Here is a 23,422-nt window from a genome sequence, read left to right as displayed (position 1 = left end):
ATGTAGGAGGGTGAGAACTTGGTTGCTTTATTGACTAAATTTTTTTCTAGCTGTTATTTCATTCTTATTTCATTCAAAGCAGCATGATTTCATCTTATAGAGATAATATTTTAGAGATAATATTTTAGAGATAATAGAGATAATTATTAATTATCTCAATAATTAATAATTATCTCTATGTCGCCACATAATGAATCATTTATTTTTTCTATAACCTTTTTACATAATTGAATAGTGAAATGAACTTTTTTAATGTTTTACAAGGTACTTCCAATCCCTCAACTCACTTTACTGTATTTCAAAATCTTAATAAATAGCTCATGAAGCTATGAAAATAGAATCAGCAAACATTGTAGTTATGGTTGTTAAATTTTCTCACTATGAATGGAAGAGCAGAAAGCTCATAATTTGTCACCTTTTATGCAAATGTATTGAGACTAGAGCAATGCCAAAAAAAAAAAAATTATGTTGTTTTTCCAGGAATTGTGATAGATTGCTGGTAACCACCCACCCCTCCCTTGTAACTATCCCTGCTTGGTCATTCGTGGTAACAAAATAGCTCTTCCAATCCTACAAAGCTAACTGGCTTATCAGGGCACTGAGCCTGTGATCCCTTGTCGGAAAGATGCCTCCTCATTTATTCTCAAATGCGTTCAGAATTTCAGCACTGTAATGTTTTCAGTTTGAACAAATTCACCTGTGTTACGTAATAATAGTGTAATTGTCTCTCTTCACTTCTTTCAAATAGCTCAGAGCTTGCACTGACATGGCTCTAAGTGATCCTTAGAAATCTCCATGGCTGTTAATCCCTAATCACTTTCTTATGCTTATTACCCACATTTTCAGATAAAAATTAACAGTTTTTAAACATTCCTAAAACAGGAGTCACTATAATCAGTCATACTTACTTTTAGTGCAGTGCTCTAGTATAAAACCCTTCTTTTCCCAAGACACTTTTTAAGGATATAGTAGAGTAACTATTTGTAGACAGTCCAAGCAAATTTGCAAGAACTGTTATATATATGGTATTTATATAGACATATATAAATATGCGTGTCTATAGACATGTATAAGTGTGTATATGTGTGGTGTGTATGTAGATAGGTATATATATATATATAGTATCATTTAGTTGTAAAACAGTCATTCGAACACATGTTATTTCCAAGTGCATAGAAACCACAGAGATACAAAAACCAATTAGGCATGACTCTTCCCCTCAGGAAGCTCAGGAAAGACAGATATGAAACTGAAATATCATAGGATCTTGTAATAACCATGTCAATTGAGATATAATAGTGGAATAACAATGGAGGGAAAGCTATGCCTTAGGGAGAGGAAGGGCCTCAGGAACCGTGGGGACATCAGACGGCTGTGACATAAAGGGTACTACGCAGACTCAGTTTCTTGTGAGAGAGTAGCAGGAAATAAGCATGGAAACTTAGGTAAGTAGGCTTCTTCACATGGGGAGAAGAGATCCTGGAAGAGAAGGAATGAGATCAAATTTGCATTTTCATTTTTTCATCATGCTGATGGCAATGTGGAGGGTACATGGGAGGAGGAGAGGATGTTGGCCATAGGTACACCATCTCACAAAGCTCAGGTACTGTTTGGGGGTTTTCCTAGATGAGTATGGAAGTAGACATTTCATTGGGAGTGTATGTTTGACAGAGTAAAGAAATTACCTTCGTAAAAGACTTCAAAAAAGGCAAAGCATCCTTAGTGTGGTGAAAATAAATGCAGAGGTATTTGATATATTGACAGAAATAATAGTTCTACTTACTTGGGATCAGGAGTTTACTATTATAACAGTGAAGAAATTACTTAGCTTTCTGGGGATTCTATGAAAATTATTATAATTATTACATAAGTTAGCTTCATTAAACTCATATGAAAGCTCTATAGAAAACACATTAAAATGTGAAGGATAGTTTTCTTAAACATATTTAATGGGGCAAAAAAAAACCCTTTTCTTTAAAATAGTCATGGTCTGCATATCACTGAATAATTCCCATTTTTTAAAGCACGACAGAATAATGTTATTTTAATTTTCTTATGAGTCAACTCATCATTTTGAAACTTTATGTATTTGCTAAGTAAAATTGCCATTATGCAAACATAATAAATACTGCTACTAGAATAGATTTGCGGTTCACCTGGCCTTTGCATTAATGGGATGTTAAATTTGACTGTCAACCTATTATTTTTCAACAAATTTTATTAAAAATCTTGCGCTTTCCAGTAAAACAAATTTTGTTTAGTTGGACTATATGAAGACAATTCTTCTATCCAAAATTTGAAATGCAATTTATTGTTTGTTTAACATGAGTCCTAAAGATTTTGGATGCTATGATACTGTGATTTAAAATAATGCTTGAGCCCAACTATGATATATAGGGAAGCATAGCTTTTAGGTGAGAAAGCACAATGTGATTCTGATTTGAATATTTTGTTTAAAATGTAGTCCGCCTTAAAATAAAAATGTGTAAGATAAAAAAGGTTAGTACGCATAAGTGTTCTTAAAAATAAAGAATGCTTTTGAAGGAGTAATACCAAATGCTCCCTTTAAACACATTTTCCTTAGTCATACTACTACAGGATCATCTGCTTTCTTTTCTTTGACAGGATCAAGCTCCTTAAAATATAATTTAAAATATGTTTAAGTACAACTCTATTAATAACTATTTTGACATATTGCATTTCTTCCTGTTTTAAATGTATACATCAGTAACAAAACTTACAATTCTATTATTTTCCTTCTAGATTTATTCCTCACGACATTGTCTGCCTCTAGTAACTTCCAGTTTGAGATATGGGAAAATGTGGTAAGAAATCTTTTCTTTGAAGCATTTTTAAATGATGGCTTTCAGTAAAAGCACACAATTTTAGAAAATAAAATGAAAGTAATCACTTGGTCGGTTGGTTTCAACAATAAATAGAACAGCTTTAAGAGCCTTTGGTTGCATTGCTGCATTCAAACTGCTGAATATTGCTAAAGGAAATGATTCATTCAGCATCAATTCCTCTGCAGGTTTTTAGGCATGACTGCCAATTAAACCAATCAGTCTGCCCTAATGCGAATGTTAACAGGGCCCCTGCTAGGCTGTCAGCTGTTGAGAGAGGTTACTGTCATTTAATTTGTCAGCATGATGGTTTATTGAAGAAAACCGTTTTTAAAAGACTAATTTTTCCTCCTTGCCTTCAGGCTTATATAAAAAAATAAGAACAACATACACTAAACTTACAGCCAACTTGACCAGGATTAAGGAGTCTTTCCCAATGTATGTATTTTCTAATTGCAAGTTGAAGATTCCCAAACTGATGTCATGATTTTATTTTATTTTACTTGTAGCTTGATGTAGATTATATGAAATACTAATTAATGAAGAATAGAACACTCCAAATCTTAAAGTTGAATTTCAGACTACAAAGTAGAGGACAGGATTTGAGGATAGGCCAAATTGGCCAACTGATTGACATCCCTCAAGTAATGGTCAAGTTTTAAACCTCACTTTCCTCATATGCGAAACAGGAATAAGATGCTTCATTTAATGTTTGTGAAAATTAAATGAAATAATGTGTGTAAAGTGCGAGGCATACAGTAGACACTTTACAAATTTTAATTTTAGATCTCTTGATTTCCCATCTAATAACCAATAGTTGTATTTTATTCAATCCAAATTGAACTGATAACATCTTATAGGTTTTTATTAAAATACAGATGAAATATTAGCAGATCACAGTTTGTGAAAGAAAATTCATTATCAGCCGTCTCTAAAGCATAGTCAATGATGTTGCTCATGACTCAAATTTTTTCATAGAAGAAAACTCAGATGAGTGGAAAAGCTATGTGTAGACAAGATTAGGGCTTCTAAATGCGACTTCTACAGTAAGCAATTTTACCCTTTTTTTTTTTTTTTTTACGTGGGAAAGGGAGAAAGACAACGAAACCAGAAAGATTTATTTTTGTTTACTCTACTTTTTAAAAAATGTAATTATATTTGTTTTACTGATGATAGAAATACGATTGTTATATACTTAATAATTACTGTAAATTTAGGTCTTTAGGTGGCCTTGGAAACAATACCTAAAGTGAATCTTGAGGTATTAGAAATGAGAAAATCAGTCACTTTGATTAATCTCTACTCATATGAAGGATAAAAAGCCTCATTAAACATAAATATAAGGTGTATATAAAATTATTAAGTACTTTTAAGTGTGTGAAGTCCTATCAGCCTAGGCTGATTTTATTTTCCCTAGGTTAGATAATTATTTTTTTATTTAAGTATAATTAACATGCAGTATTACATTAGTTTCAGGTGTACAATATCATGAATCAGCAGCACTCTACCCTTCTAAGTACTCATCAGGATAACTGTACTCTTAATCCCCTTTGTCTCTTTCACCTATCCCTTCACCCACCTCCCGTCTGGCAAATACTGTTTTCTTCTCTGTATTTAAGAGTCTATTTTTTTATTTGTTCATTTTGTTCTTAAATTCCACATATGAATAAAATCATGTGAAATTTGTCTTTCTCTTATTTCACTTAGTCTTATATCCTCTAAAGTCATTCATATCAGTGCACATGGCAAGATCTCATTCATTTTTATGGCTGAGTAATATTCCATTGTGTATGTATACCATATCTTCTTTATCTATCTATAAATGGACACTGGGGTTGCTTCCATATCTTGGCTGTTGTAAATAACGCTGCAATAAACATAGGGGTATCTATATCTTTTCAAATTAGTGTTTGTGTTTTCTTTGGGTTGATACCCAGTAATGGAATCGTTGGATCATATGGTAATTCTATTTTTAATACTTTGAGGAACTTACATGCTGTTTTCCACAGAAGCCCCACCAATTTGCATTACAATCAACACACAGAGGGTTCTTTTTTCCACATCCTTGCCAACACTTGTTACACTTGTTATTTCTTATGTTTTTGATTTTAGCCATTCTGACACGTATGAAGTGGTATCTAAAAGCAGTTTCAGCTTCCGTGATGATTAGTTATGTTGAACATCTTTCCAAGTGTCTGTTGGCCAACTATGTCTTTTTTGGAAAAATGCCCGTTCAGGCTCTCTGCCCATTTTTTAATCAAATTATTTGGGGTTTTGGTGTTGAGTTATATAAGTTATTTATATATGTTGGATATTAACCCCTTATTGGAAATCATTTGGAAATACCTTCTCCCGTTTGGTAGGTTGCTTTTTGTGTTGGTGATGGTTTCCTTTACTGTGCAAAGCTTTTTATTTTTGTATAGTCTCAATAGTTTAATTTTGCTTTTGTCTCTCTTGTCTCTCTCTTGCTTTTTCTGTAGACATATCTAGAAAAATGTTGCTACAGTCAGTGTAAAAGCAATTACTGCCTATTTTCTTTACAGGAGTTTTATGGTTTTATGGTTAGCTCACATTTAGTTCCTTAATCTATTTTGAGTTTATTTTTCTGTCTGGTGTAAGTAGGTGGTTCAGTTTCACTCTTTTTGCATGTAGCTGTCCAGTTTATGTAGTACCATTTGTTGAGGAGACTTTTTCCATTGTATATTCTTGCCTCCTTTTTCATAGATTAATTGACCATATATGTGTGGGTCTACTTCTAGACTGTATTCTGTTCCATTGATCTATGTGCCTATTTTTGTGCCAGTATCATACTGTTTTGATTACTACAGCTTTGTACTTTATCTTGAAATCTGCGATTGTGATACCTCCAGCTTGCTGCTTCTTTCTCAAGATTGCTTTAGGTATTTAGGGTCTTTTGTGGTTCCATACAAATTTTAGGATTATTTGTTCTAGTTCTGTGAAAAATGTTGTTTGTATTTTGATAGGGGTTGCATTACCTCTGTTAGATTTCTTTGGGTAGTATGGACATTGTGACAATATTGGTTCTTCCAACCTATGAGCATGGTGTATCTTTCCATTTGTTTGTGTCATCATCAGTTTCTTTCATCAGTGTTTTATAGTTTTCAGAGTATGGGCCACTTGACCTCCTTGGTTAAGTATATTCCTAGGTATTTTATTATTTTTGCTGCAGTTATAAATGGGATTTTCTTAACTTCTGCTGCTACTTCGTTATTAGGGTATAGAAATGCAACAGATTTCTGTATATTAATTTTGTATCCTGTGACATTACTGAATTCATTTATTGGTTTTTCGATCTTTCTAAAATGCAGAAATACTTGACACTTCAGTCAGAACTTTGGCACCTTTGATATATCTGTAATGTAATTTCAGGTATCAGTAACACTGGAGGGGATTCATAAGGTTTAAGACAATATGTAAATAAGATTTCTATAGAAAGATCATTCAAAAAGTATATCAGATACTTCAGTAATTGTAGGAGAAACATATTTCTGCATGCAGGTAATGGAGTGTTAAAATGTCTGGAAAATTGCCTGTCATAAGACAAATCTTACCCACTTACTCATGTTCCTCAAGCATTTGGTCTTCATGTTTTCAGTGCAGCAATGCCTTTCTCTGTAAATATCAGAAGGGAGTTCTTAAGAAATTAACTTGCAAATCTGCAGTGTCCTTGGGGGGAAAATATTTAATTTTTAAAATATTTTTCAACATATAGCTATCTATATAAAGTATGTAGTAATCAGAGTCAGTATGTCAAATAGTGCATAGAGATGTCAGTGATAAGAAGAGAGCCCTGTATAGAACTAAGTGCTCCAATCAGAAGGGGGAATGAAGCATGAGAGACTATGGACTCTGAGAAACAAACTGAGGGCTTCAGAGGGGAGGGGGGTGGGAGAATGGGATAGGCTGGTGATGGGTGGTGGGGAGGGCACGTATTGCATGGTGCACTGGGTGTTATGTGCAAGTAATGAATCATCGAAGAACTTTACATCAAAAACCAGGGGTGTACTGTATGGTGACTAATATAATATAATAAAAAAACATTAAAAAAAAAAAAAAAAAGAACTAAGTGCTCCAAACCCCAAATTCACTCTTTTGGCTGATTTTTCTGGTGTTGGCATCTAAAATTACAGAAAGGAAAGAATAATTTAAAGAAATGCATATTTTTATAAGTAAGATGTGTAACTCTCCATTTTGGAAAGAGTAACTGAAACAAAAGATCTCCAATGGGTTTTCTTTCTTGTTTAGCTTAGCCACCCCTGGTTATTACCTACCAGTTGTCTTAATCCTTTGCTCCCTTTTCTCAATGATACATAAACTTGAATTGCTGAAGAATTAGCTCTATAAGGATCAGTGGAATTCTCATTTCAGTTGAATCTCAATTTTTTCTTAATTGTGCCCAACAGAAATCTTCTTTTGAAATCTGTAAAACGTAGTGTCTTTGCTACTTACTTGTACGATTTATATATGTTACCTTCAGAAATTCTATTTTCCTGACATATCTTATCTCCCAACTGGACTATAAGCTCCCTTAAAGTAGGAATGATTTTTTTATATTTCTTTATATTACCAAATATGAAGAATATACCAAATATACTACTATTTCTATGGTACTGGAAAGTAGAAGACACTCATTATGTCTGAAATTATAACGAAGATTTAGTAAAACAGATAAAGCTGGGAGGGACAGCAAGAAAAGCACTCCAGGCAATCTTTATCAACTAACAACAATTTCTTTTTCTTTTTTTTTTTATGATAAAGGTATTACAGGAAAGTGGAATAATTTTTCTATAGTACAACAAAAGCCTTAAATTAGTTATTTCCCTGTTTCAGTTTAAATGCTTTCTTTCACACTTGACAAATGAATGAATTATGATAGTCTAACCCAAAATTTTCTGCCATTAACAGGATGGAAATTTCTCTGTCAGTACTATATTTGAAAAACCTCAAAATATGATGGTGGTCGGACAGTCCGCATTTGCAGACTTTGGTAAGATTCTTTTCATCTTTCAAATTCTACCCCTTTCTCTAACCTAGTCATATTAATTTCCCATACCTGAGTATAATTTTATTGTCTTCAGAACTATTAAAGATTTAAAAGATGCCTTTTCTAGTATTATACATGGTAGGTGGTCAATTCCTTAATATAAGGAGCAATTTATGACATTTATGTTTAAAGTATAATTTAAACTTAAACACTCCTGTTTGCAGGAGTAACATGCAAAACAAAGAAGTCTATTGAGGCTTTTCTAGAGAATATCAAGTAATAATTATTGTGAAGTCTTCATATATATCTAGGTTATGGAACAAAAAAAAAATTGGAGTTAACCTGACCTCTTGAAACTTGAATACTAAAAACCATTTTTATTTACATCTTAATTCCAAAGAAGAATAAATATATTAGGAATTTGCCACATGAGGACACATGAATCTCTGTTTTCCATAAGGCTCTACACCGTAAATCAAGTTCACATTGGTTAGGAACTTCCAAAACATGTATGGCTTCTTCACCATTTGTCATTTATTATTAGAAAGGATTTTAGTATTCGACGGGAAAGTAGTCTAGATGACCACCATCTAAGAGTTTGAAGCTCACTCCCCTCCTACTTTTCCTTCATTCTGCCAATAAACACCTCAGCCTGTTCCTCAGAATCCAGATGACATGTCACCATGTCCAGAGTCCTCAGTTTCCTCAATCATAAAGTGACAGTGACGATCATATCCACCTCACAAGACGACAGTGAATAACACAGTGTGAGTAAAGCACAGTGTCAGGTACACAGTAAGATCACAAGAAATTACTGTATGAGTCTTTTCATCGGACTTACCTAGTTTTATTGTTGTTACTGCTCTTTGCTCAGTTGACTAAATCAACTCATTGTTCAGTGTCATAGAGATAAATCCTAAGGCAGCTAAAGCAGGTTTAATAGTGTTATTTGATGGAAACATCAACATACATCTCTATGTTGTACTGTATTTTAGTTTCATTATGTTGAATATTACTTTGATTTTGAGCAGATTTCTGGTGCCTGATTTATAATAAGCAAATAGTCAAGTTATAGAGTATGTGGAATTATTTTTTTCAATTTGCTGACTGACTTGATTAGCTGGATTGATGACAAATACTTTTACAGATCTCTCTCTAAAAAAAACAAATATATATGCATTATATAATTCTCAGAGGGCACATATACCTCCCTTAACCTCTGGCTAAGAGTCTCCAAATTGGGAAAAAACAAAAAAGTCCAAATTGAAGTTACTTGTTTTATAATTGTGTGTTTTGTGTGATAAAGTGTCTTGTTTTTAACAAAATTATTAGTAGCTTTACTAAACTTTTTTTAAATTCTTCTACCGTAAACATAGACATTTACATGTTGGTACTTTTTAAATGTGCAGAATATAGGATACAGTCCATTAAGAAACATAAGTATATATCCCACTATTTTTAATGACTTTAGGTAGCATATCAGTAAACACTTTCAATATATCAATAAGCTTTAAGTAAATATTCCACAATGTCTTTTTAAAAGTCCATGTATTTTTAGTTGGGTATTATCAAAAAACAAGACTGCTAATGAGTCCAAAAAAGCAGATGACATTGAATAAGGTTACGGATACTAATATATACAAAATATACATCTTCTGTACATTTGAATACATCCGTGAATTGCATCCTGCCCTCCATCCTCAACTTTCCGCTCCCAATGCACTTACACACACACACTCTCTCTCTCTCTCTCTCTCTCTCTCTCTCTGTCTCTCTCTCTCTCCCTCTCAGAACCAAGCCAAGAGATGAGAATGACAGCCAGGAAGTCAGCATGATTTCAGAAATTCACCATTTACCGAATGGGTAACAATGGATTTAAAAAAAAAAACACATACTTGAATAAAATAATCAAGCTCACAGGAAGAATCCTGTACCAGAAAGGAGGGTTTAAGCTCACTGAAGTTGTCTAGGAACAAAAGTTTTCTTACATCTATGATGAAATTTTAGTTGCTAACATAAAATATTTTATTAATTTTAAAAGTCTACTTTAAATTTAGGCTATTCTGGAAGAGTCAAAGGGAGGTGGGTAGGGTGGTTTGAAATCACACAAATCAGGAGCTTTTGCCAAAAAAACAACAGAATAATTATTCAAGGTAAATGTTATTTATTTCCTTAATAAAACAAAGAAATACCATTCCAGAAATCAGCTAAATAAAACTCCATGAGATATTATAAAGCCAATGAAAATGATGGTTATGAAGATTCTGTTAGAAGAAAAGAGCAGAGCAATATGTTATGCAGTGGAATCATCTTATTAAAAAAAAGATTAGAAAAAAAATATATCAGGGGCGCCTGGGTGGCTCAGTCGTTAAGCGTCTGCCTTCGGCTCAGGGCGTGATCCCGGCGTTCTGGGATCTAGCCCCACGTCAGGCTCCTCTGCTGGGGGCCTGCTTCTTCCTCTCCCACTCCCCCTGCTTGTGTTCCCTCTCTTGCTGGCTTTCTCTCTCTCTGTCAAATAAATAAATAAAATCTTTAAAAAAGAAAAAAATCAAACCGATAGTAATGGTTACATGAAAGAAGGTTACTAGGTTATCTTATTTCCTGTTTTCAGATTTTCTATTATGTGGTTAGATTAATATATTAATTTAATAATGAAAAAGTAAATTATGGAAGAATAATAGTCAGCAATGGCAAGAAAGAAACCAAAGTATATACCTAAAGTGTCATTAGATTTTTTTTGGCACAGTACTTCTAAGTTGATATATAGTTGATCTTATCCTCTGAGTTGGATGAACTTCTTTAGAAGGCATCATGTACTTTAACAAGATCTTTAATTTTAACAAGATCTTTACTCCTACAAATAAAATGCAAAAGTTAGACCTCTGTTATGTTTCAAATATTATACTGAATGCCATGTAAAAAAGCACAGATTTTAATGTAAGGTCCTTGCCTTTAAGAAATATATAGTCTAATTGGGAAACCAAAGGACAAATTTATAAAAAGTGCAAGAATAAAGTAACAACTGCCACGATAGAAGAGAAACCAGACTATATTTCACTGTTAATTACGGAATTAATGCCACAGATAAGATGCAAAGTATTGTGGCAAATCCGATCACTTTGGGCTGAGAAAGGGTAGGAAGACTCATGGAAGAGGTGAGATTTCGGACTGGACTTTGAAACAACTCTGAGGTTTGGCTAAAAATATGTAGAGGTATAAAAACAGCGTGTGGTTAGTGACTAGTGAATAAACCACTTAGGCTTGAATAGACTTTCTGTAAAAATATAAAAACATAAAAATGGACTGAGAACACATTGAATTACCAAATGATAGCAGATGAACAAATGTTAATTTTATTCTGTGAAAGCATTGGGAAGTAGTAGAACAATTTTGAACATCTTTTTGTTATTATCTTTTACATTAACTTCAGAAAGTAAAAATCTCTGGTCTGGTGGGATATGCAGAAGGTATTGCTTCTTGGACATGGAATAGGAATTCAGGGGAAAATTATTAGAATCTCTGTTATGCCTGAGATTTTTGTTATCAAAAGAGAGGCAGTTTTAAAGTCTTAAAGCACTGGTTTTTCTAGGGATAGAAACCAGTCAGGAGACAGGTCAGGTCTGAAGTGGTAAAAGCGTGCACTAACATTGTCAGTAAATGGAAGGGTCAAGTGTGAGAAACATTGCAAAGAAAGAATTAGTAAATTAAGCAATTGGTTTAACACTAGAGAGCTAAAAAAAAAAAAAAAAGCCTCTGAATGACTGAAAGAATTATTTTCTCTACCATCCTTCATAGAGATAGGTAATTAGAAGAGAAAGCTGGTTTGAATATTTTAGATATACTTTAGAGTCAGCATGTTAATTATACTAAGACAACAAAGCTGGAACATTTAGGAAGCCTAGTTTCAGGAATAAAGCAAAGCAAGTTTAAAAGTCCTCCAAGACTATGAGAAACAAACTGAGGACTCCAGAGGGGAGGGGGGTGGGGGAATGGGATAGACCGGTGATGGGTAGTAAGGAGGGCACGTATTGCATGGTGCACTGGGTGTTATACACAACTAATGAATCATCGAGCCTTACATCGGAAACCGGGGATGTACTGTATGGTGACTAACATAATATAATAAAAAATCATTTAAAAAAAAAAAAAAAAAGTCCTCCAAGAGCTAAGAAGTCAAGACCCAATGAGCCCTCCAAGGAAGAGAGTATAAATAGCTTGACAGAGGAGTAAGAGAAAAAGAAGGACTCAAAGGTCGTCCAAAACCACCGACGATATTGACAAGAAAAGGCCTTTGCATTCAGGTTATAAGGGCACTAGTGACCCAAAAGATATTGTTTGTAGAACTCTTTAGCAGTCTCTGAACCTTAGAAATCAGCCCATAAATAGTGGCAGCTACTGGTTTGTCAGATGAGGTACTTGAGAGATCTGCAATCCATATATGCCTCTAATAGTTAAGCAGACATCTTCTAGAAAACATATTTTCTGTCTTATCATACTGTATAACCCTTTTAAACTATATGTTAGAGTTGGGTCAGAGTACCGTATTCTAGAATTTCTACAGATAAGGTGGTATCTCTTTATTAAATTATGTAGGACAAAAAAGTCAAGAAAAATAAGGTGCTTTTTTTCTATCAAATAGAATTATAACCAGACTTAGAGAAAACATTAATTTTGTATGCAATGCCAGATGTAGTAGAAATCAATAAAAACCTACAAAACTAAAGGGAAAATTGAAAGCTTAATAGAATGTTAGCATTTTCTATAAATTGAATCATTTTAAATCTCATAATACATAAATTTGTATATCTAAATCTGATGCGAACTCATGTATATCAGATCATCATAAGATCACACTCTGTTCTTCAAGTGAAGGGAGAATACCTGGCATGTTGGAATTCCCTGGCAGCCTGGGAATTGTCAGTCAGTCATCTAAATAATTTTAGAAGAAATAAAGGAGCTGATGAAAATACAAAACGTGGTCATCCTTGAACATTATTAACATAGATGGTGTCACTGATGGTTGAGACCCAATCTTATTAAATTGAATATCCCCATTGCCTAGCCCAGTAAATAATCAATGATGTTTATTAAAGTAAAGGTGAAAAAGAGGGAAACCCCAAAATCAAATTATTTTATGAAGTCTCTATGCTGCTTGGTAAAAATTCAGATTTTAATTCCCAATTAACCATGGTAGAGCTGAAATGCTTAGTTCAAAATAACATGGCATTTATACTTTCTCTTGTTTTACAATTAGGTATATTCAATAACAGTCTGTCAAATGAAAATTGGTTCTTGTTAGTGCTTTATCTGGTAATAAAAGTAAATCAGATGAGTCATGTATGGAAATTTAAGTTCCATATTTAGTCTGAATGCTAATGGAGAATTGAATGTTCATATTCTCTTTTACAAAAGAATCTTGAAAATCAAATGCTTTCAAATAGACAGATGACAATTATATTATAAAAGAGATTGTATGGGGGAAAGTCCTAGGTGTTATGTTTTCTGGGCTTGGTCTCATTATGAGCCATTTAAGACTGCCTTTTATTCCAGAGACTTAATAGTGGAGTTTATTTGTTTGTTTGTAATACTTGGAAATTGGCTGCTCTTTTGTTAAGTAGCTTTATTTGTTTTTTCATCAAAAAGTAGCACTGAATTCCAGTTGAATTCAGAGAAGTGTTTGAGGTTTCAGATACTCTCTCTTAAATGTACTACCATAGCACTTTCATCACCAGTCAAAGTGTATTCAGTAGATACAAATGCAGAATACTTCAACATACGGAATATGGACAAATTAGATGTAATTCCTGGATTCGAGGAATTTGAAATGTAATACTTGTATTCTCCTTTGAATTTTATGATACAGACTATCAGTTCAATCAAATAGTTAATTTTTTAAAATTGTGTAGTGATCAGTTGTTTTTCCATTCAGTTTCCTTCCTGTTTTATACTGAAAGATGTACAAGAGGTTAATCTATTCAAAAATATTTTTTGAGTGCCTACTATTTGGACTGCTCTATTCTAGCTGCTTGGCATATACCATAAGTGAAGCATACAAGAACCCTGCTCTCATGAAATTAAAATTCAACTGAGGGGGAAAAGACAAGAATTAAACTAGTAAGTTATTTTTAGAAAGTGGTAAGAGTTTAGAGGAAATAAAGTAGTGTAATAGGAGGTAGAAAGGGCTGTTTTCCATAGCTGATTGGAAGTCATATTTGACCCAAGACTTAAATGAAGTCACAGGAGGTCTTGGGAGAGTGTTCCATGTAGAGATAACACCTAAGTGAATGTTGAAGAACAAAAAGAAGGCTGGCACGTGGCCAGGTCTTTGGGGCCTTGTGGACCTAGGTAAAGAGTTTGGATTTTATTGTAGATGTAATTGGAAGTTTCAAGGAGACTTGTTAAGAGGATATGCAACTAACCAGGCAGAGGATATGATGACTTGGACCATGGCAATCATTAGGAGATAAGAGAAGCAGTCATATTTTGATATTGGAGACAAAGTTGACGGGACTTGCTGATGGATTGGTTGTTGGAGGGAAGAGAAGAAAGGATGACTTCTAGGTTTTGGGCTTGAATAACTGTCTGGATGGTGGCACCATTCACTAAGGTAGAAAAGGAGTAGGAAGAGTAAATTTGGAGTTCTGTTAAGTTCGAGGTGTCTGTCAGACACTAAAACAAGATACAAATGGGAGATACAAACTCTAGAGAGACAGAGTTGGGTATCAGTATATCCTTCTTTAAATACCTTTTAGAAGATGGATGGTGGGTAAATGAAGGAATACATGCCCAAAGTATCCCACCTTTCTTCCTAATACTGTAAATGTAACCGTGTTCCAGCCACACTGGCCTCTTTCTATTCTTCAAACAGGCCAGGCACTGTTTCCCCTGAGGGATTCTGCCTTTGTTCATTCTTCTCTGTAGAATGCTCTTCCTCCTGATACTTCTCATGGGTCGCTCCCTGATAACCTTCTAGTCTTGCTGAAATATCATCCTATCCAGGTGACCTTCCCTGATCACTCTATGTAAATTCCACCTCCTCCCCCCAGCACACCCATCTCCTTTCCTTCTTTATTTTTCTCCATGGCATCTATCACTGTCTGACATACTGTACATTTTACTCATGTACTGTCACTAGAATATACTCCATTGGTGTCTTTTGTTCATTGCTATATTTCATGCCTGGAGCAGTGCCAGTCATATTGTAAATACTCGATGAATAATTTTGAATGAATAATTCAATTAAATGAAAATATATTCTTGTTTATTTAACTAATTGGTTTTTAAGAATTGAGCCCAAATTTAGGACATGTCTAAAGTATCTTTAACCATAATCCTACTAAACCAGAACATCTAAGTGTCATTTATATGACGAGGACTGATTTAACATTACTTTTGCTCATTTTGATTAAAGTTAAGTGCTTCAACTAAAAAGTGTTCTGAATCTCTAAAAAAGATAGGTGCTGATTTTAGGAGACATCCTGGGTCCTTACAAATTTTTATTCTTAGTCCTCATATTTCTGTTTTTCTAATTCCTGAATTCTGACACGTATTATCTATAGTATTTATTATTTAACACTGAAACAAACTACAGTATTTGCATAGCTTCTCAATATTTTTTGGGGGGGTCTTTCTAGTGCCAATTTATTCTGACATGATCAAAGTAAAAGCAACCAATTTACACAGTTTTCTCTCTAACCTGCTGAACCTTTGTTTCCCTCCTCTTGACCTGCCCCATCCCACCAAAGACAATACTGTTATAAATTTTTGGTAAAACTGAAATAATTTATATATTGACACATTGCCATGTGGAACATAAAGTGATTAGATGTTCCTAGAATATTCTAAGTCCAGTTCGTCCTATTCTGTGTCACTGTGGCGATTGCACTGCTGTGGTTGCCATAGCAAAAGTGATTACTCTCTGAGTTTCTACTTTCTAGCAAAGACTGAGGCATCTATCTTGGTGAGTCACGGATGCCAGATGTGATTCTGATAAAATATTTTGAATGCTTTTTGATTGGAAATGGTAATTTATATACAAATTATAAAATTGCTGTTTCAGAGTCCTGATTTTATACATACTCAGCATTTAAAGCAGCATTAAAGCTGTATTCATTTCTTTTAAGATACACAAGCATGAGGAAAAACTAGGACCCCAAATCCCTGAAGCCTTTATGTACAGGTTTGTATATATATTAGATTCTTGCCTTTCTAGGTAAGAGGTTTTTTTAGTAAAGCTATACCTCTGATGACATTCTGTATTCTCAAAACTACACTGTTCTTTTATTATTTTTTTTAATGATGCACCGTATTAGAATGTATAACTTACCCTTTGGATGCTAAATTTAAAGGACTTAAAAATTCTGTAGGATAATTATTTTTACATTATTACATTGCTATTTTGTAATTTAACAGGTGATATTTTTTTACTACTTTAGCTAATATATCCCACGACTTAATTGGGGCACTTGTCTCTCTAAGCCTACCCCAATTAGTAGAATGAATCTGTGGTAAGTGGAGCAACCCATAACTGCCCTGTGATGTTCACCAGGCAGTTCTCTCTTCCTTATTTGATTGCCACAGTAGTAGGAAAGTGATTATTGCAGGATCTTGCCTGTTCTTAGGCCTTCTAGATACATACAGCCTTGGAAAGAGGAAAGACAGTGAAATTTATTCCTCTTTGATATATGACACTTGAGGGGAATTCCCTGCTATCAGTCAGAGCAATAAAGAAGCAGGAGAATAAATTGTGAAGGTTCTAGTACCACCCCTTTATTAAATGTCCTATTCCATTTTCAAACAACTTAGGCTTTCATTTCAGCCCCATTTTCTGTCATCTGCAATACTGCCTTCTCATGCTGTGTAAATGCCCCATCCATTGATAAGCAAAAGCAAAGATTTACTTCTTGGATGTAGGTAGGTACACAGACAGCTCTTCTGTGCTTGCCTAACCCTCAGTCACCAAAGAGTTGACTTATGGATTGGACAGATGAATTGGTAGTTAGGTAGATGGTGGATGGATAGTGGATGGATGGATGAAAGTGCTGTTTGCTGCTTATCCTTTGTCCGGAGCAATCCCTTCCCATAGCAGCTTACAAAGCAATCCCATTTTCCTATTCTGTTCCATGATAGCAAGTCAGTTCCTTTTTATTCCCTGTTACACACAGAGATGAATGGACATTATCTGTACTTAACCTCCCCCTGCCTATCATCATATTACCTCATATAACTAATGTATTCTTCATTTAATCATAGGAAAGTTTCAAGTTTTTGTTATTCAGCAACATTTGAGGATTTAAGAGTTTTGTATTTCCAAATATAAGTATTTTTCATAATACTTAACAGTATTTATTATTTGACAGAAACTCTTTTACATTTATCTCAGTCCTCCCAAATTTCCCTGAGGTGAGCAGTATTATTTATCCTCATTATACAGATGTAGTAACAGAGGTTCAGAGAAGTTAGGAAACTTCCCCAAGGGCACAGAGGTAGTAAGTGGGAGAGCTGGGACATGATCCTTGGCTCTGTCTCAGAAGCTGTGTTTTTTTTAAAAGGGGGGGGGTGGAGGGGAAGGGCAAAGGGAGAGGGAGAGAGAGAATCTTAAGTAGGCTCCACGCCCCGTGCAGAGCCCAATGCAGGGCTCCATCTGGGGTATGCAGGGCTCCATCCGGGGTTCCGTTTCATTACCCTGAGATCATGACCTGAGCTAAAATCTGGTTAAGCCAACATAACCAATTGAGCTACCCGGGCACCCCCACAAGCTGTGTTCTTAAACACTATATACCACTTCTTTTGAATTTCTTTTTAAAATACGTGGCCGTACTTGTTGATGACCAACAACCTAGTATGCACTGTTTCCATTTTACAGAACTGCAGCATATTAATGGTGAATCTTCTCCCTTATCTGACCACTTTCCCAAGTGATTATCCATCTCAAAAATACGATTATGTGTATCAGTGATTCTATAATATATAATGCTTATGGATTCCAGGAAAAAAATCAACACAAGGACTGGTGATTTTGATTTGAATATATCATATTCAAATTCAATATTCAAATTCAAAACTATATAATATATAGTGATTTGAAAACTCGCTATATATTACTATCTCTTGAATTAACACAGCTTTTCAGATATCTCTATCAAGTATAATAAAGTTCTACTTATTAGTGTAAAGCCATTTCACCATTAATCTTCTGAGTACTTGTGGGAGGTCGTTTCCTAGAAATAAGCTCCTTGCTCTCCCTTTGATTTTGACTGTTGCCCTTACTACAGTTGTTTTCGTTTTCAGCCACATATCCATATTATTTAGTCAGTGTTTGAAACTGTGACTCACTTCTAAATTATGACTCATCCTTTGAGAACAAGATTTCTTTAAATTTATTCAAATGCATTCTTTCTTATATAAATCTTTATGTTCTCTCCTAGTTCATATTTTTTAAATCAAGAGTTTTTTGCTTCATATTATACAAATCATTTCTTTTTCTTTTCTTCTCCTTTGATTTAGTAGTCTTCATTTGAAGTGTTTGCTTATATCTGTCATGTATTAAGAATATCTGTTAAGTCTACATCTCATATAATCTTTTCAAAATAAGCTGCCCTTTTTAAAAATTTAATTCATTTATTTATTTTAAATAGTTGTTTTTACAATTGAAGGTCCCCATTAGAGGGAGTATACTGCTTTTGTTTTGCTTTTATTGAAGCATAATTGACATACAGTGTTATGTTAGCTTCAGGTATATGACATAGATTCAAAAATTCTGTACATTATTGAGCGCTCACCATAAGTGTAGTCACCATCTGTCATTACATTCTTATATTATTGGATATATTCCCTGTGCTGTACTTGTCATCTCTGATTTATTTTCATTATAACTGGGAATTGTACCTCCAAACCCCCTTATCTTTTTCACTGTCCTCTCACTCACCTCTCCTCTGGCAACCAATTTATCCTCTCCCCCCCCCACCCCTCTCCCCCCCATCTCTCTCTATATATATATTTCCCCCCCTAAAGAGTCAGACACTTAACCTACTGAGCCACCCAGGCGCCCCCCTTCTCTATGTTAGAGAGTCCCAGTTTTTCTGTTGGTTTCATTTAGATTCCACATATAAGTGAAATCCTACAGTATTTGTCTTTCTCTGTCTGACTTACTTCACTTAGCATAATACCCTCTAGGTCCATCTATACACAAATGGCAAAATCTCATTCTTTGTTATGGATAAATAGTATTGCTTCGTGTGTGTATGTACGCCAGATCTCTTCATCTGTTCATCTCTCAAGGACACCTGGGTTGCTTCCAAATCTTGGCTATTGTAATAATGCTATAATAAACATAGGGGTGTATATATCTTTTTGAATTAGTTTTCTTCAGGTAAATAACCAGTAGTGGAATTAATGGATCATGTAGTATTTCTATTTTTAATTTTTTGAGGAACCCCCATACAGTTTTCCACACGGTTGCACCAGTTTACATTTCCACCAACAGTACAAAGGTTCCTCTTTCTCCACATCCTTGTCAACACTTGCTATTTCTTATTTTTAATACTAGCCCTCTGACTGGTGTAAGGTGATACCTCTTTGTTGTTTTGATTTGCCTGATAGTGGTATTGAGCATCTTTTCATGTGTCTGTTGGCCATTTAGGTATCTTCTTTGGAAAAATGTCCATTCAGGTCCTCTCCCCATTTTTAATTGGACTATTCGTTTATATCATATTGAGTTGTATAAGTTCTTTATATATTTTGGATACTAATCCCTTATTGGGTTTATCATTTGCAAATATCTTCTCCCATTCAATTGGTTGCCCTTTTGTTTTATTGATGGTTTCCATTCTTGTGCAAAGATTTTTATTTTGGTATAGTCGCAATAGTTTGTTTGTCTTTGTTTCCCTACCTGAGGAGACAGATCCATAAATACGTAGCAAAGGCCAATGTCCAAGAGATTACTGCCTGTGTTTTCTTTGAGAAGATTTATGGTTTCAAGTCTCACATTTAGGTGTTTAATCCATTTTGAGTTTATTCTTTTTGTATGTATATGTTGCAAGAAAGTGGTCCCGTTTCATTTACTTGTATGTAGCTATCAGATTTTCCCAATACCGTTTATTGAAAAGACTATCTTTTTTCCATTATATATTCTTGCCTCCTTTGTCATAGATTAATTGACCATGTATGTGTGGGTTTATTTGTGGACTCCCTATCCTGTTCCATTGATTTGTGTCTGTTTTTGTGCCAGTACCATACTATTTTGATTACTATAGCTTTCTAGTATATCCTGAAATCTGAGATTGTGATACCTCCAGCTTTGTTCATCTTTCTCAAGATTGCTTTGGCTATTTGGAGTCTTTTGTGGTTCCATACAAATTTTAGGATTGTTTGTTCTAGTTCTGTGAAAAATGTTGTTTGTGTTTTGATAGGGATTTCATTGAATCTGTAAGTTGCTTTGGCTAGTGTTGCCATTATAATGATATTAATTTTCCAATCCATGAGTATGGAATATCTTTCCATTTGTTTCTGTTGTCTTCAGTTTCTTTCATCAGTGTCTTATAGTTTTCGCAGTATAGGTCTTTCACTTCCTTGGTTAACTTTGTTCCTAGGTATTTTATTCTTTTGGTGCATTTGTAAATGGGATTGATTTCTTAATAACTGCTTTTGCTACTTCATTATTAGTGTATAGAAATGTAACATATTTCTGTATTTTAATTTTTATTCCGTGACTTTTCTGAATTGACTTATCAGTTCTAATAGGTTTTTAGTGGAGTCTTTAGGGTTTTCCATACATAGTATGTCATTTGCAAATAGTGACAATTTTCCTTCTTCCTTAACAATTTGGATGCCTTTTATATCTTGTCTGATTGTTGCAGCCAAGACTTCCAGCACTAGGTTGAGTAAAAGTGGTAAGAATGCACATCCTTGTCTTGTTCCTAATCTTAGACGAAAAGCTTTCAGTTTTTCACCATTGAGTATGATGTTAGCTGTGGGATTTTCATATATGGCCTTTACTGTGTTGAGGAATGTTCCCTCTGCACCCACTTTGTTGAGAGGGTTTATCATGAATGTGTTTTATATTTTGTCATTTTATGCATCTATTGAATTAATCATATGTTTTTTTATTTTTGCTCTTGTTAATGTAATATATCACATGGATTTGCAAATATTAAGCCACCCGTGCATCCCTATAATAAATCCCACTTGATTGTGTGATTTTTTTTTAATGTATTGCTGAATTCAGTTGCTAATATTTTGTTGAGGATTTTTGTATCTATGTTCATCAGAGATACTGCCCTATACTTTTCTTCCTTTCTAGTGTGTTTGTCTGGTTTTGGCATCAGGGTAATGCTGGACTCATAAGTTTTTCTTCCTTTTCTATTTTTTGTAATAGTTTGAGAAAAAGAGGTATAATTTTTCTTTGAATGTTTGGTATAATTCACCTGGACTTTTGTTTGTTGGGAGTTTTGTGATTAGTAATTCAATTTCATTACTAGTAATCCGTCTGTTAAATTTTCTATTTTTTCTTGGTTATCCAAATAATTGGCATATAATTTTTCATAATATTCTTTTCAGTTCTCTGTATTTCTATAGTTCTGGGGTTTTTTCTTCTCCTTCATTTCTTATTTATTTGAGTCCTCTCTTTTTCTCTTGATGAGTCTGACTAAAGGTTTATCAATTTTTTCAAAGAGCCATCTCTTAGTTTCATTGATCTTTTCTATTGCTTTTTTAGTTTCTATTTCATTTATTTCTGCTCTAATCTTTATTATTTCCTTCCTTCTACTAGCTTTGGCTTCATTTGTTCTTCTTTTTCTAGTTCCTTTGGGTATAAGGTTAAACAGTGTATTTGAGATTTTTCTTATTTCTTGAGGTAACCCTGTATTGGCTATAAACATCCTTCATACAACTACTTTTGCTGAGTCCAAAAGATTTTGGACTGTTGTATTTTTATTTTCATTTGTCTCCTGGTATTTTTTTATTTCCTCTTTGATTTCATCTTTGACCCATTCATTGTTTAATAGAATGTTATTTGCTTCCATGTGTTTGTGTTTTGTCTCCATTTTTTTCTTGTGATTTCTAGTTTCATACCATCGTGGTCAGAAAAGATTCTTGATATAATTTCATTCTTAAATTTATTGAGACTCGTTTTGTTGTCTAACATGATCTGTCCTGGAGAACATTCCATGTGCACTTTAAAAGAATGTGTATTATGCTGGTTTTGGGTGGAGTGTTCTATTTATATACCTGTTAGGTCCATCTAGCCTAATGTGTCATTCAAAGCCACTGTTTCTTTGCTGATTTCCTGTCTGTCTGGATGATCTATCCATTGATGTAAATAGGGTGTTAAAATCCCCTATTATTATTGCAGTACTGTCAATTTCTCCCTCTAGCTCAGTTAGTATTTGCTTTATGTCTTTAGGTGCTCCAGTTTTAGGAACATAATCCTTATAATGTTCTGTCGTCTTGTTGGATTGTTCCCCTTTAACATTATGTAGTGCCCTTTGTCTCTTGCTACTATCTTTGTTTTAAAGTCTATTTTGTCTGATATAATATTGCTACCCTAGCTTTTTTTTTTTTTTTTCCTGATTCCATTTGTGTGGAATCTTTTCCTGTCTCTTCACTTTCAGTTTCTGTGTGTCTTTAGGACTGAAGTGAGTCTATTGTAGGCAATATAAGCTGCCAAGTTTTAAAACAGTGGTATATTTTATGATAAATGGCAGCTGCAGAGAAGAGGAATATAGTACATTGTATGTAAGACTCTTTTTGAAATCAAGCACGAACCTATTAAAAGTGATTAAAGACTTATAAAGTATAATTTGTATTTTATCTTAAATCTATTACAAATCACTTATAGCAGTATAATTTTGCTATTAAAGATTTGTCTTAGGCTTTAGATTCACATAGATCTAGATTCAAATTTCAGTTCTGGGTAAATTATTCAAACTCTTTATAACTAATTATTTCCTCATTATAATATGGGATTATAACTAAACTTGTGAGAAACATAAAATGATATTTTATTGTTGCTCTAGTCCCTTGCACATGATTCATACTGAATAAATGTGAGCTGCAATAATAATAATATTTTAGATAGTTTAATATCCTCTTTATTCAATATATTCTCCAAAAGATACAAGAGAGGAATTCCTAGTACAAAATCATTCTTTAAAGCCTTCCTCTTTTCTCCTCTGCTGTTCCCAGAATATCTACCTAACGTTTAACTTTACTATTCACTGCCCTATATTTCTCAAACCACCGAAGTACATGGATCTTACTTCCTTCATATTTCTTTTAACTGTCCTTTTAAGTCCATCTGTCTCCTAGCTTATTGAAAGATTACTGATCTTCCCACTCTATTCTTGTGCCTCTCCAAACTGTTCTCCACCCTGTAGTGTTACTTCTACACAAAATAAATCTGAAATCCTTATATAAATAAAATACATATTTTTTAAAATTTTTATTTATTTATTCATTGATTCATTCATTCATTTATTTATTTATTTTTTAGAGCGAGGGAGAGCACACACAAGCAGGGGGTGAGGGGTCAGAGGAAGAGAGAGAAAGAGAATCTCAAACAGGCTCCACACTGGGC

At 34.0% G+C, this 23,422-nt stretch overlaps 1 protein-coding gene across 1 annotated transcript in view; it reads left to right on the top strand.

Moving 5' to 3' along the window:
- Positions 1-23,422, top strand: part of ITFG1 (integrin alpha FG-GAP repeat containing 1) — a 270,843-nt gene that overhangs the window by 75,883 nt on the left and 171,538 nt on the right. The window contains exons 7-8 of the mRNA XM_045814692.2: positions 2,764-2,825; positions 7,770-7,851. Coding sequence (XP_045670648.1) covers positions 2,764-2,825; positions 7,770-7,851 — 144 coding nt within the window. The remainder of the gene's footprint in view (positions 1-2,763; positions 2,826-7,769; positions 7,852-23,422) is intronic.

Source organism: Ursus americanus, chromosome 21, assembly GCF_024610735.1.
Source record: "Ursus americanus isolate L20-20 chromosome 21, mUrsAme1.1.p, whole genome shotgun sequence".
NCBI lineage: Eukaryota > Metazoa > Chordata > Mammalia > Carnivora > Ursidae > Ursus > Ursus americanus.
This window is presented reverse-complemented; position numbering and strand designations above follow the sequence as displayed.